Source organism: Rosa rugosa, chromosome 4 (assembly GCF_958449725.1).
Source record: "Rosa rugosa chromosome 4, drRosRugo1.1, whole genome shotgun sequence".
Lineage (NCBI taxonomy): Eukaryota > Viridiplantae > Streptophyta > Magnoliopsida > Rosales > Rosaceae > Rosa > Rosa rugosa.
This window is the reverse complement of record NC_084823.1, coordinates 50,296,249-50,312,568: the sequence shown is the minus strand read 5'-3', so window position 1 is coordinate 50,312,568 and position 16,320 is coordinate 50,296,249. Positions and strand designations below refer to the sequence as shown.

The 16,320-nt window shown below is 38.4% G+C and overlaps 1 protein-coding gene across 1 annotated transcript; it reads left to right on the top strand.

Moving 5' to 3' along the window:
* Positions 1-8,261: 8,261 nt before the first annotated feature.
* On the top strand, positions 8,262-15,169 carry LOC133744972 (uncharacterized). The gene is made up of 4 exons (XM_062172987.1): positions 8,262-12,182; positions 12,273-12,418; positions 12,527-13,191; positions 14,649-15,169. The coding sequence occupies exons 1-4, from the start codon at positions 8,262-8,264 to the stop codon at positions 15,167-15,169; spliced, it is 5,253 nt and encodes a 1,750-aa protein (XP_062028971.1).
* The last annotated feature ends 1,151 nt before the right edge of the window (positions 15,170-16,320 follow it).

Genomic DNA, 16,320 nt, shown 5'->3' with positions numbered 1-16,320 from the left:
CCCACATTCAAATTGACCCCATCAACCTGCTCCACCCCACCACGACGACCTGAAGCTTCCTTGACTCGCTTCAAAAATTCCACTCCATTCTCAAATATAATCTCAGCCGGCACTTCAGACCCCTTATGATAACAGTTATTCTTTTCATACCAATTCAACCACAAGAGTACTGCCAAGAGTTGAACCTCCTCCTCACTCAAACAAGTAAGGGCATGATGAAAAAACTGAATAAAAGAAAGGAACTGACCAGATGACAACTTTGAGTAAAAACTCGCCCCTTTCGAACACCGCAACACAACTAGTACAACCCCATGTTGCGTGTACAGGCGACTCCCGACTCAGTTGGCACCTGAAGCAGATAGCCGAAGGAGTGATCCGTTTCCAATATAACACTTCTAAACAAGGAATAGAACCCATTGCACACCTCCACAAAAAGTGAAGAATTTTGGATGGCAACTTCAGCTTCCATAGATGTTTCCAGAAGTTTCTAGGAGCTTGAATAGTCTCAACTGCCTCATCTCTAATTTCTTGACATACCAACCAATACCCACTCTTTACAGTGTACCTCCCATTCTTGCAAAAATTATAGAGCAACTGATCAGGTCTGCATGAATTACCAATAGGAATACTACAAATAGCCTCCCGTTCATCAGCCATAAACCATTGATCAAGAGAATCAACATCCCATCCACCATTATCTGTAAGCAGGTCCGAGACTCTCAAGAACATAGGGACCCCAGGAAGCAAGATAGGTCGAAAACTAGGTAGCCCTGGAACCCAAGGATCAACAAACGCCGGTACCTTCTGGCCATTCCCAATCCTCCATCTAACACCTTTACGGAGTATCTCCCTTCCCCACAAAAAAGACCTCCATAAATACGAGGGACTCGTCCCAAGTTCAGCGTCCATAAACCCGCAACCCGGAAAATATTTTGCTTTGAGCATACGAGCTACTAGGGAGTCAGGAAACATCAACAATCTCCACCCTTGTTTCCCAAGCAAAGCTTGGTTAAATAAAGATAGTTCCCTGAAGCCCAATCCCCCGTCTTTCTTGTTGCAACATAGGTGATCCCAACTCCGCCAATGAATACCCTTACCACCTTTCTTTCCCCACCAAAACCTCGCAAGGCACTTATTAATATCATCACAAGTCCCAATCGGTAATTGAAAAACACTCATTGTATAATTAGGGATTGCTTGAGCCACCGCTTTAATCAATACCTCCTTCCTTGCCTTTGACGATAACTTTCCTTCCCATCCATGTACACGTACGCTTCCATACTCTATCCGGTAAGGACTGAAATAACTTCTTTTTATCTTTTCCAGTCATGGTTGGGAGACCCAAATAACGCTCATGACAAGGTACCACATGCATATCCATAACTGCACTACAACTCTCTTTGAGGACCGGAGACGTCTTCGGGCTAAAACAAACCGCCTATTTATCCCTATTAATCTTTTGTCCTGAAGCTTCCTCATAACTGGAAAAGATATCTCTTAATGCCAAACAATCAGCCTCAGTAGCATCACAAAATAGTAGACTATCATCCGCGAAGAAAAGATGTGACACCGAAGGTGCACCTCTAGCAATAGAAACTCCATGGATTAACTGATCATGCTCAGCCCGTCTAATCAACGCTGAAAAGCCTTCTGCAACCAGTAAAAATAGGTAAGGGGAAATCCAAAGTTTAGAGGGCTAAGGGGGACTAATTTCCCTAAAATTAGGGTATTTAGACATTTCAATGCATAATTAAGTTTCATTCTAATAAAACACTTCATCGACCATAATTGAAAGAAAGAAAAAATTAGCGACTCTCATTTTGTATTATATGTTGTTTTTATGTGACCCTTATTTTCACGCACAATAATTCAGGAATAGTCAAAGTAATATACAAGAAAAAGTTTTGTTAAAGCAAATATGATCTTTGTTGAATAAACGAATCTCATAAGTGTGATAATTACATGTATGTGATAGATTCATGTATTAATCTATTCTTAAACATGGTATGTAAGTACGGATATGAGAGTTGAGAGTGAATTTGTTTTTGTACCTTGTTTATATTTGATATGCACGCTAGTAAGAAAATAAAATTATACACGAGCAAAACTATAAACAATGATTACACACACAGCTCATGCGCTTTTAAACACCAAAAATTTCCAATCTTCCGACTATCTACTCGTCGTCATCATAAATATGGAGCATAATAGGACAGCGGATCTATTATCTATTTTTCTATATGCTTTTGGTACATCTCTCTGTAATTTCGTATTGGACAATGTAGTATGTAGAAGTACATTTCAAGGACTAATCCAAATTTACTTCTAATTATAGTTTGTGTCAACTATTTTTTTGAGGATCGACACTCACTAAATGTATGAATTAGCGTATTATTGGGGGAATCTTTAAAGTTCTTAATTCAAGCAATTATGCGCGGAAGACTTTTGTTGTAGAGTTGTGTAGCATTCGAACTGTTCATTATGTATTAATGATTCACTAGTTTTTTTTTGTTTTAGAATAAATTCACTAGCTTGTAAATTGTAACCAAACTAATAAAAGAACCTATATTTCTCACAAATAGTCAAATTATCATGATGATCGATATAGCTAACTGGTTTATGAATAATATCACTTATATATTTGTACTTACACACCAAATAATGAAAATGATTATGTATGAAAAGGACAGTACATTTCTCTATTCCTTGTTAATCATATAAAATGAGGGGACTACATTAGTTTGCCCTACTGTTCGCTTAAAAATCGTCTCGGCTGCATGTCACTGGGGCGAGGGTTTCTTTAGCTTTACACATGTCATTCTGGAGAGCGTGCCAACTCGCGGCCGGGAGGCCAAGCGAGGTTTTGTTCCGTTTGTAGATTTTGCGCCAATTTGACTTCTGATCACTTGATTGTGGGTCGAGGAATGATCAATCTTGGCCGCGGGGGTTCTCTCTGCCTTGAATGCAAGGACGTACTTTAGCACAGATCGCCCTTACCTAGCCGAAATGTTCGTGCTATGCAACTCGGTGAGTGAATATGAAAGTGAAGTGACGATGATTCTTTTTGTGATTTTCTTAATATTTGTATAAAGTAAATGATGTAAAGTAAACAACAGTAAATAAATAGCATAAAAGAAAGTGCAGGAATGTAAAAGTGCATCAAATAAAATGCAGGAAGATAAAGAACAAGAATGTAAACCGTGGGAAATAAAGTGCAGCAAAATAACAAGCAAAAAGATAAATTGCTGGAATGTAAAGACAGTAATTTAAGGTGCAGAAAAAATAAATACGGGTAAAGAAAGCGATAAGATAAACACGTAAAGATTGATAACTGTTGTTGAAATGTATTGAGATAAAATTTGTGTAATCGCATAGAGCGTTTGGTCGAGGACCTCTAATAAAGATGCATAGGGTCCTTTTTATAGTGAATGCCACTATGCCAAAAAATGCTTTAGACCATACCCCTCAGACGACAGAAGAGGTTTTTTCTGTTGTCTGATTTTTTTTTAGCGTCTTCAGACGACAATTTTAACTATTTCTGTTGTCTAAATAGTATCAAAATCAATACTAGATCAATTTTTTCAAGTTTGTTGTAATTTAGAAAACTCAGACAACAGAATTCAAGTTTGTTGTAATTTAGAAAACTCAGACAACAGAATTCTGTTGTCTGAGTAAATGAAGAAATTATTTCTTCTTGTGTGGACAAAAACCTTTTTTGGCTGAACTAAAACTTATCTATCTTTTAATAGACCTAGACCCGGCCCCGTGCTTTCCCACACTTGGTGAAAAAAAATCAAAAAACTCATTTTCCATCTCCCAAACCTAGCAGCACCTCTTCTTCGATGCTCTTCCACCCTCGTTGGTCTCTCATATCAGTCTACAAACCAACAACCAAAGCCGGGTCAAGTCAAGTTCTTCAAGGAAATAGAAATTGAAGCGTAGAGATGAGAGAAGAACAGTACGAAGAGAGAGAAAGTAGATCTGGTTTCTCAATTCTCCATCTTCTACCTCCGAGCATCATCCGGCGACATCGCCACTACCAATGGACTCTTCGACCTCCAATTAGTTGACCCAAGCTGCGTCATCCAACGATATCGAAAGTCAGCACCACATGTTTCCGACTGCGAGTCCGGATCTACACCCAACAGAGATCACAGAATCGGGAGCGATTTGGGGATTTAGAGTTTTGAAATCGAAAGCGTCGTCGTTTTTGAAATGGCGTTGGGCAAGGTGAAGGAGCTCGTCTCGTCCAATCCGGTAGTCATCTTCAGGTTCTCTCTACCTCTTCATCTTCTTCTGTGTGTCTATATATATAGAATTGTCGATCGTTTTGAACCAATTTGGAAATTTGACAATGAGATTTTGTTTCGCAGCAACAAGCTTTGTCCTTACTGTGTTTGCGTGAAGCAGCTCTTCGTTCTAAAATTGGGAGTCCAGTACAAGGCCATTGAATTGGACCAAGAGAGTCAGTACCCACTCTTCTCCTTTCAAATTCGTATACTCATTATTCTTATATATTTGTATACCGTATATCTGTACATGTATCTACTTATATATGTATAGTTGGTGAAAATCTTGATTAATGTTTTTGAGTTTGTGATGCAGTGTCTGTCTATATATGCTTCAAACTAAGGTGATGTAACTAGACTTGGATTTTGGTTTCGGTCTCAGTTGGTTTACTTGGATTTTGGTTTCGGTCTCAATTGATAGAGTGTACCAATTGGTGGAATTCTTCCTGAAGCAGGGCAATAGAATGGTGTATTTCGGTGATATGAACTGGTTCGAGTTCATCCGGTTGGTAAGAGGCCGAAGCAATGGTAGTGGAGTTTGGGGTGGGAAAGAGAGGAGGAACAAAAACGGAGGTGATAGGCGTGGAGGAGGGAGCAGAAGTTTGCAAGTTACTTAACATATACATTTCATATTCGTAAAGAAGTTTTTCTCTTGCAGGTTGGTAATGTTCCAGTATCTGTTACTAAAATTCCATTGATCTCCATTGATTACGAACCACCAAGGTTTCAAATTATTATTTTGTTCTTATCCTTTCTTCAATCTGTGTAGTATTGATGATCTAGCATCAGTTAGTAACTTACATATGGTTCTCTTTGCAGTGCTAAGTCATTTAAATCCATAGAAGCATCAGCGAGGATCGATGCTACAGCTAGTGCAGGATTTAAGATTTCACGGTCAAAACTAGTTGACCTGATCCGGTACAACGTTTTATGCTTATGCTGATCTGTCCCTCATTTTGATTATGGTTGTTTCAGTCTGTTAATCGTTTGATGTTGGTGGCTGCATAGTTTGATGGTGTTCTTTCATTTTATAAAGATTATAAATTCACTAAACATGCATGCTTAGAAAGTTTTTGTAATTAGATATGCACTTGGCTGCTACCTTGTTTATCTTTTCCCAGTTTCATTTTTCAACCGATTGGTTACAATCTTGCATAACATGAATATAGCCTCCTAATAGAGACCATTACCACACGAATATCTAGGAGGCTATATTCATGTGGTAATGGTCTCTATTAGAATTCACTAAGCCTTGGCACATTTTGATACACAGAGCTATTAATTCTCACCTAGCGCTTCTAGAAAAAATTGAGAGAAAGTTGTGGGGCATAGTGCAGGAAAAAAAGGCCGGTCCATGCCTGTACTGTATATAGTAAGACTCTAGTTAACTAAAATTAAAAACTATAAAATACCTCATTCAAGATATATATTCTTTGCAAGTGTTTTATTCCTTACAGTAGTAAACATCTTGGGCTTGCTTCATCTCTCTGGTTTTAGTAGTATATGAGGAGCTTGATGAATCTATGGCTAAGACTGAGCTGACCCCACTTGGGTATTTCAGGAGCTTATGGATAAGGTTCTTCTATAGATTTTACTTGAATTGTGTATTTAGGTCATGGACATTAGCCTCAAATTGTTCTATCCTCATTTAGTCATTTGCTACAATAGAATTAGTTATGCTCTGTTAGTGTTCAAGTACCTTTTGTAACAGGAGTATAAATTTGCTTGAAATTTCATAAGCTCCATTTGCTAATATGTAATTCTATTTACTGTTAAATAGCATGCTAATTATTACTGTTTCTTGTTGGCATTTTGATAGGTGGGAAAATCCATTGATGGGTTGGACATCAATGGGCAAAGCAAGTGTCAAGATCATTAGCGCATGTGGTTATGGTGAAATGACTACCGCTACCTTGCAGGTTTTTGTCTTAGCGAGTTAGGTATATGCTCAAGATAAGATGGTGCTTTTTGGTTCTCTCAATCATAATGTCAACGTTAGGTTTATGGAATTGATGGATTGTATTTTGGATGATATTGATGCAATGAAATATTTGGCTTCATTTTGATGGCTGATATAAGTCCAATTTTATGGCTTTGATGATTGTTAAATGAATGATGATTGTTTAAATAGATGGTTACTGTATTTCTATTAACACTCACACAATAGAATTTGACTAAAACAATGGTTGAAAGTCCAAACAGACGACAAAAAAGTGAGACTTAATACTACTTCAGACAACAGAAATTGGAGTCTGGACTATACTCCAAGTGAGATTCAAACAACATAAAAAAAACTAAAACTGTAGTTGGAAATCAAATCTAACCACAACAATCACAATTATCTGTAGTCCAAACAATCTCAAACGACATAACTCACAGTATATATGTTGTTGCATACAAAATCAGTCAACATATAACTGTCATTGTTCCTTGAATCAGACAACAGAAACATCAACTAATATGTAGTAGTAAGATGCTTCAGACGACAGATAGACCCCAATTGTTCAATATTAGGTACTTCAGACGACAGAACCTTAAACTGAATCTGTTGTCTGAGTGCATTATCAACGACGGGGAAAATCTGTCGTCTGAGTGGCTTAGAGACGGCAGCCACTTAGACAACAGATTTTTACTTCATCAGACGACAAATATGATCCGTCGTCTGAAGCATTTTTTGGCATAGTGATGATACATTATTGAATAAAGGAAAAGATACAATCTTGGTTGTAACTGTCGAGACCGTATTGATTGTATGAATTCAAAGTTGAGAATCAATGCGCGGTTACATGCATTTGAATACAGTAAGTAACTGCTAACTTGGGAATTAAAACTCATAACCGTGCATTTAATCTCCGCGACTTTTAAATATCTTGAATCATTTTAACACCTGCATCTAATGGCCTTTATGAACTTGACTAACACCATTCATTACGCCGCGGGCATTCACTAGCGGCCATCCATTATGTCGTGGCTATTCAACTGCGGCCATTCAACCGCGGACCCAACACACTTTATTAATTGAATTCACATAAATAGCTATAATTTAGGCCATGTGTAAGTACTTGGACTACTCCCCTCAACACATGACTTTCCCAAGATCTCAAGGAAAACAGACATGCAAAGAATAAGGAGGTTATCTCTCCTAATTGCTCGGTGACCTAAAGCAAAGAAAAGAAGATCGCAGAATCATATCATGAAGAGAGATTCAAAAAGGTTGATTCACTGATCTTGAGATAGAGGTGTATTTAATTCATATCATATTTGCATGATTCTAAATTGATATGCATTAATTGTACTTATGCTCAAAATCTCTTTTTGTATGCATATCCGATTACTTGTTCAAAACAGTTTTAAAAACCTTTCTATATTTATCTTATTTTATAATTAAGATAAGATTTGATTGAGGGGGAGTCTTGCTTCCCTATAAAAGGTTTTGAAAACTATTTTCGATGTAGAGATTTTCCATTTGAAAAAATTGTGGTTATTGAATCATTAGTATTCGTGTTTCAATCGTTTTCTGAAAACTCTCATTTATGTGTTTCATATGTTCATTTGCATAATCAATCATGCTCATAAATCATTCTCAAGATCAGTGATTTGATCAAGAGCAGGGAAGGATTGAAGATAGATTGTCTAGAAAGGTCTATTGTGTTAGTTAGGAGTTAGAACAATTATAAATCAAGTTGGCATTTGTTGCTAAGTGAAAGTGTTTGTTATGAACAACACTACTTGTATATTGTAAACTCCTTTGATTCATATTGGATTGTTTATTCGTGTTGGCTACGTTAAAAGCCACGCAGTGAAGTTTCCTCAGTGGAGAGGTTTACACTGCGTTAGCAAATCTCGTGTTGTGAATTGTACTTTCTCTAAATAAATTCATAGAAGTAAAGTGATTCATCAACACTTGTTCCATCGAGTATTTTCAATTGGCATCAGAGCAGGTTCTAGAATCTTCTAGTGATCCCAGGAAAGATGGAACATTCACATGATAGGGCTGCTGGCGGATCTATAAATAGTCCTCCATGGTTCGAGGGTGGATGTGAAAAATATACTCAGTGGAAAATCTACATGAAATCATATCTCTATGCTCAAGATGAACATGTGTGGAATATTGTAGAAAATGGTTGGACTTTGCCTATGGTAAAAGCAAAAGGAGAAAGCTCCTCCACTGCCACTCCCAAACCAAGGAAGGATTGGACTGAGGAAGAAATTCGTGATTTGCAAGCAGATTTCAAGGCTAAGAACAGTATTTTCACAGCCCTATCTGAACGAGAAAAATTGAGAATCAGTCACTGTGACACTGCCAAGCAAGCATGTGATCTTCTACAGACTACGTATGAAGGAAATAAGAAGGTACGTGCACAGAAACTGCAAGCACTGATATTTGAATTTGAAACCATGACTATGGGAGATGATGAAGCCGTGGATGATTTTCATGGTAGAATTCTTAAAATCTCCGGTCAGTGTCGTAGTCTGGGAGCACCTTTTGATGAAGATAAGATAGTTAAAAAGATACTCAGGGCCCTGCCAGAAAAATTTCCTTCAAAAGTCACTAGCATAGAGGACTCGTTTGACATTGACGAGTACCCACTTGATGAGCTCATTGGAAATCTTAAAACCTATGAGATGAGGTTAAAACCTGAGAAGAAAAACAAGGGTGTAGCCTTCAAGGCAGTGAAAGGAACAGAAGAGGAAGAGGAAACACAAGATCTTGCTCTACTGACAAAGGAATTCAAAAGATTTCTCAAAAGCAAGAACTCCTCTAGAAATTCGAATGCTACTAGAAAGAATAATTATACCGGCAGTGGCAATCACAGTGACTACACCAACAAGAGTGGAAAAGGATACTTCAAAGGAAATCACTCAGGAAAGCCAAAGTGCTATGAATGTGGTGGCTACGGTCACATCTCTACCGAATGTGGAAATAGGAAGCATGAAAATGGCAACAACAAGTCTCTACTGTCAACTTGGAGTGATGATGAGTCTCAAGAAATTGAAAACGTAGCACTGGTATCATCATATCAACCTGATTCAGATAGTGACGAGTTTTTCTCTGATGATGAAACAAATATCCGCTGCAGACGACTCTACAAAGCTTCAAAAGCAACCCTGCTAAAAAACTTGAGTTTGGAAAAAGAAGTTGATTTTCTGAGAACCGAGAAAGAAAAAATGGAGCAATTATTGGAATCAGCAAATTTACAAGGTGAAGCTGCCGATTTACAAGGTGACCAAGGAATAGTGACTTGGAAGACTGAAAGGAATGAGTATCTCAACAAGATAAAATTACTGGAACTGGATGTTAAAGGACAACGAGCATTGAACTTGGAACTGTTGGTTAAAAACGAAACATTGCAAGAAGAGTTAAAATCGACTCAAGAAAGGTTCACCAAGTTCGATGTCAGCTCTATTGACATGTCCAAATTACTCGGATCCGGAAAAGCTCCTCATGACACTTGTGGGTTAGGATACACTGGAGAGAATTCCAAATGTACCAAGTTCGTAAGAGCATCACGACCACCTGCTGAAAAGGAAGAAGTCTCCACTGATGATTCTGTCAAAAATGTGAAGGAAGGTCAACCAAATCAAAACTTCCAGGTAAAACTTGACCAAGAGTCTCACACCGGTCAGAACAGGTACGCAAACCCTAGACCTTTTATTCCTACATGTCATCACTGTGGTAAGATATGCCATATCAGACCTAGATGTAATGAAAGATTTTCAAAACCACAGCACTCTCTAGAAAAATGCACTGTTGAATCTCTAAGTTTTGAACTTAAAGAACAAAAAGAACTCATAAACAAATTAACAGAAATTGTTTCAAAGAGAAACCCTCCAACTGAAAAAGGAAAAGTTGTTTGGACTAAGAAAAATGAAAGTAGATATCTTCAGTCTCATATTGATAAAACTGATCATACTTGTCTCTTTGCTTGTGCAAGCAAAACTCAACAAAGCTCTCACATTGAGGCATCTTGTTTAGTAGCCCTAACTGCATTAGCTGACAAGAGACGAGATTTCTGGTATGTCGACAGTGGATGCTGTAGACACATGACTGGAGACAAATCCTGGTTCGCTTCTTTTGAAGATGAGAACACAACAGGATCAGTCACATTTAGAGATGGAAGGAAAGCAAACATTCTAGCTCGAGGTATAGTGAACACCCCAGGTATACCTAATCTCAAAAATGTACTATTCGTTGAAGGCTTAACTGCAAATCTGATTAGCGTAAGCCATTTGGCTGACGACTACGAAGATGTATGGTTTAACAAACAGAGATGTTTAGTCTTAAATCAGAAAGGAGAAGGTGTCATGGGAGGTAAGAGATCTTTTGATAACTGTTATCACATTCAAGCTAATGAATCTTCCAGCTCGCAGCCCTGTCTGTCTGTAAAAACTACAGAGGAAACCTTTGAACTCTGGCACAAAAATATGGGACATGTAAACTATCAGGACTTGCTGAAATTATCTTCCAAGCAATGTGTCCGAGGATTACCAAATTTAAAGGGCAAAACTGACAAGATATGTGGAGACTGCAAAATTGGAAAGCAAACCAAGGCTCCTCACAGGGTGGTGAATTCTGCAACAACCACAAAAGTCTTGGAACTTTTACACATGGATCTCATGGGACCAGCTCAATCTGAAAGCATTGGAGGTAAGAGCTACATGCTAGTAGTTGTCGATGATTTCTCAAGATACACCTGGGTAAATTTTTTAAAAGACAAGACTGAAACGTTTGAATCTTTTAAAAACTTGAGTCAAAAATTGATCATTGAAAAGAAGTCATCAAATACTAGCATAGTGAGAGTAAGATCAGATAATGGTACTGAATTTAAAAATGCCTCTTTCTCTAACTATTTTCATGAGCTTGGTGTGTCTCATGAGTTCTCAGCTCCAATCACTCCACAGCAAAATGGCATTGTGGAAAGGAAAAATAGGGTTTTGCTAGACATGGCTAGAGTAATGTTACATGCTGCAGGTTTAAGCACAAACTTTTGGGCTGAGGCTATCAGCACTGCTTGTTACACAATAAACCGAGTATTTTTCAGACCAGGTACTGATCAAACAGCTTATGAGCTGTGGAAAGGTAAAAAGCCAAATGTTGGATACTTTCATATTTTTGGTAGCCCTTGCTACATTTTACGAGATAGAGAGCACCTTGGAAAATTTGATGCTAGAAGTGACGATGGTGTGTTCTTGGGATACTCTCTAAACAGTAGAGCATATAGGGTTTACAATAAAAGAACCCGAGTTGTTATGGAATCCATTAATGTTTCTATTGATGATCAATGTGTAAAACAGGAAGAATCATATGCAGATCCATCACCCTTCTCTATCACACCACCACCAATTGCAGAAGCCTCAACTGATGAAGAGGAAGAGGAGATCCCCGACAACATTTTTGAACCAGCTCCCATCCAAAGGAAAGGATTCAAGCAAGTTCAAAAGGACCACTCCTTTCAAGATATCATTGGAAATCTGAAAGATGGACTGACAACAAGGAGAAAAGCTACAACTCAGGTAAGTGCTTCTGAGGTAAGTGAAGGAAATGTATTACTTTGCTTTATTACTGAAAATCAGCTAAGCATGAACATTATATCTCATTTTGGTTTTGTGTCTATCGTTGAACCAAAAAATATTAAGGAAGCTTTATTGGATGATAACTGGATTAGTGCCATGCAAGATGAGCTAAATCAGTTTACTAGGAATGATGTGTGGTACTTGGTACCTCGACCTAGTAAATGCAATGTTATAGGAACCATGTGGATTTTCAGAAACAAAAGTGATGAAAGAGGGAATGTGACTAGAAACAAAGCTAGACTAGTAGCTCAAGGATACTCTCAAATTGAAGGTCTCGACTTTGACGAGACATTTGCTCCTGTGGCTAGATTAGAATCAGTTAGATTACTCCTTTCCATAGCATGTCATCTTAGGTTCAAATTGTTTCAAATGGATGTCAAAACTGCTTTTCTAAATGGGAACCTTTAGGAAGAAGTTTATGTGGAACAGCCACCAGGTTTCCAAGATCCACATAACTTAGATCATGTCTACCGTCTCAAGAAAGCTCTCTATGGGCTAAAGCAGGCTCCCCGAGCCTGGTATGAGAGGCTCTCCACTCATCTTGTAGAAAAAGGGTATGCCAGAGGGTCTATAGATAAAACATTGTTTGTAAAACGAACTAAAAATGACATTATCATTGCCCAAGTGTATGTTGATGACATCGTTTTTGGTTCCACTTCTAGATATCTTGTCAAAGAGTTCCAATCTGTCATGGAAAGTGAGTTTGAAATGAGCATGTGTGGTGAACTAACCTTCTTTCTTGGACTGCAAGTAACTCAGATGGACACAGGCTTATTTCTCTCTCAAACAAAATACGCTGAAAATCTGATCAAGAAATTTGGTCTTGAATCTAATAAGACAGTGAGCAATCCCATGAGTACCACTACTAAGCTGAGAGAAGACCAAGATGGGAAATCAGTTGATTTCACAATGTATCGTAGTATGGTAGGCAGTCTGCTCTATCTCACTGCCAGCAGACCCGACATATCTTACAGTGTAGGAGTGTGCGCTCGCTTTCAAGCTAATCCTAAAGAATCACACTTGGAAGCTGTCAAGAGAATCATTCGCTATATATCTGGTACAGTTAACTGTGGAATTTTCTATACCTTCGATACTAACGTGGAAATTGCAGGATACTCTGACGCTGACTGGGGAGGAAACTTAAAGGATAGAAAAAGTACTTCAGGGGGATGTTTCTTCATTGGCAACAATCTGGTTGCCTGGCATAGCAAGAAACAAAATTGCATCTCTCTATCTACTGCAGAGGCTGAGTATGTTGCAGTTGGGAGTTGTTGCACACAAATGCTATGGATGAAACAAATGCTTCATGATTATGGCATTCCTCAAGGTAAGTTGTCTATCTTCTGTGACAACACTAGTGCTATCAACATCACCAAGAATCCTGTTCAACACTCTCGCACAAAGCATATTGATCTTCGATATCATTTTATTAGGGATTTGGTTGAACAAAACATACTTGAGTTAAGCTTTGTGCCCATTGAAAATCAACTTGCTGATTTGTTCACTAAGCCTCTTGACACTGCTAGGTTTGAGATGTTGAGAAATGCCCTAGGGATATGTTCTAAGCATTAAGGCACAAGAATGAATGTCCACTATTGATTGAGGAAATTGTGATCTTAGTATCCCTTGACCACAGTCACTAGTGAAATGTACATATTTTCAACTATGTATCTGTTATTGCCATGCCTTATTCTGGACAAATACAATTGTGTACTCATGTTTAGTCACTAGATCACGTAACCCTACTATGCACTCATAGCCTATGTGGTGGCATATTATGTGTTTCCTGTCACAAGAGATTCAGTGAAGTAGAAGAACTGCTTAAAATGCTCAGATGATTCATTCCCTCTTCTCAAAGTAATCAGGTCCTAGTTGTGGTGAACTTTCTAGGGTTTGCAAGAAACGAGAATGGATAACTATCTCTCATCTCTCCGAGTAATCAGGCCTTAGTTGTGGTGAACTTTCTAAGGTTTGCAAGAAACGAGTTGGTGAGTGATCTTTGCACGTAAAATACAATATTGCTGACCACGACTCGAGAATCTCTCCATGGAGCATCCTTGATATGTTTAGTACCCTAAGAACATCTGTTCTGGGAGTTGCTGAGAAGATTCTTGCTACATGAGTTCAAATTGTCACAAAATAAAAGAGGTCACTGACTCAACTTAAAATTCGTGCTTGGGAACAATATTCCCTACTTCTTCTCATTAGATATCATGAGCTTGGTTACATGGTTGGTTCACCTACTTCACTCCTTCTCCATGTCACTAAACCTATCTCTAAGCCCCACATCCTGGTTATATTCACTTTCCTCACAACATTATTATCTAAGGTCTGACTATGAGTACCAATTCTTTTTGTTGATAGAATACATCATGCTTCGTACTCTGAACTATGTTCCTTTCACTACGTGCTTTGTGCTTTCTGTGATTAAACTATGCTATATTTTCTCTCTTCAATATGACCAATGCATTCATTGCCTTGATACTTAGCCAAGGAAACGATCATGTGATATAATTGCAGATTATGGGAATATTTCTGTCTCTTCGTTTTCCTTTCTTTGCTTGCCATCTGGTTGCACTTAAATTCCTTATTGATTAAGCCTAAGTTGAGGGGGAGAAGTAAGTTGCATGCGTGTATCTCGGAACACTAATTGTCATAATTCCTTTCCCCAATTGAGACGCTATCCCAACCGGTGTAACTTTTGGTTTTCTAACCCTACTGGTTCAATATATATAGCCTCTCTTGTCTCCCTCGGATTTTACTCTTGGTTGTCTCTGTGTGCAGGTTCTTTCACCAACTGCCTTCTCCCCATGGTTCGCACAAAGCAAACCACTCGACTTGGTGGACATCGCCGCCTGCCTCCTCCAGAGGAAGGCCGTCAGGACGCTGCCAGAGCCGGTATTCTCCATCCTGGCATGCATCGTGCACGCAGTCGGAGCCCTCATCTTCGCTCCTCTGATGCATCCTCTGCTGCTCTTCCTCCTGTCTCTCTGGATAGTCTCCGTGACCAGATCTTGGTGGCCGACTGGCGAATTGCCTGCCTTACTACGGACATGGACGACATGCATTCTCTTCTGGTTCGTACTCGTCATGCTCTGACCACCCTCACACAGGAGATCCGGAACATGCAACGCCACCCTCCCGGGTTTGACGCTCCCCGTCCTTCCAACGCCATGCAGGAATATCAGGAGCCTATCGCCCCAGAGGAGAGCTCGGATTCCATTGATGAAGAAGAGTTTCTGGACCAAGTCACCAAACTTATTGAGGAGTTCGACGTGCCCTCCCATTCAAAGGGGGAGAAGTAAAGATTTTTTATTGATGTTTCTGTTTTTGCACTTTTAATTTTTTATGGACAAAGTTATTTTCTTTTGAAGTTGTAAGTGCATAAGCACAAATCTTGGGATGCTTCTTATTATTAGTATTAAGTAGTTTTATCTTGTCAACTTGGATAGGAAAAGGATGGAAACTGATTCCTTTTTCCAAGTTAGCACCTTTCGTTCACAATATGTATATGTCTGTTTAAAACATAACATGCAGGAATACCAAGATGAAAAATCGTCATGTGTTGAATGGGATTGCCCAAAGGGGGAGATTGTAAGTACTTGGACTACTCCCCTCAACACATGACTTTCCCAAGATCTCAAGGAAAACAGACATGCAAAGAATAAGGAGGTTATCTCTCCTAATTGCTCGGTGACCTAAAGCAAAGAAAAGAAGATCGCAGAATCATATCATGAAGAGAGATTCAAAAAGGTTGATTCACTGATCTTGAGATAGAGGTGTATTTAATTCATATCATATTTGCATGATTCTAAATTGATATGCATTAATTGTACTTATGCTCAAAATCTCTTTTTGTATGCATATCCGATTACTTGTTCAAAACAGTTTTAAAAACCTTTCTATATTTATCTTATTTTGTAATTAAGATAAGATTTGATTGAGGGGGAGTCTTGCTTCCCTATAAAGGGTTTTGAAAACTATTTTCGATGTAGAGATTTTCCATTTGAAAAAATTGTGGTTATTGAATCATTAGTATTCGTGTTTCAATCGTTTTCTGAAAACTCTCATTTATGTGTTTCATATGTTCATTTGCATAATCAATCATGCTCATAAATCATTCTCAAGATTAGTGATTTGATCAAGAGCAGGGAAGGATTGAAGATAGATTGTCTAGAAAGGTCTATTGTGTTAGTTAGGAGTTAGAACAATTATAAATCAAGTTGGCATTTGTTGCTAAGTGAAAGTGTTTGTTATGAACAACACTACTTGTATATTGTAAACTCCTTTGATTCATATTGGATTGTTTATTCGTGTTGGCTACGTTAAAAGCCACGCAGTGAAGTTTCCTCAGTGAAGAGGTTTACACTGCGTTAGCAAATCTCGTGTTGTGAATTGTACTTTCTCTAAATAAATTCATAGAAGTAAAGTGATTCATCAACACTTGTTCCATCGA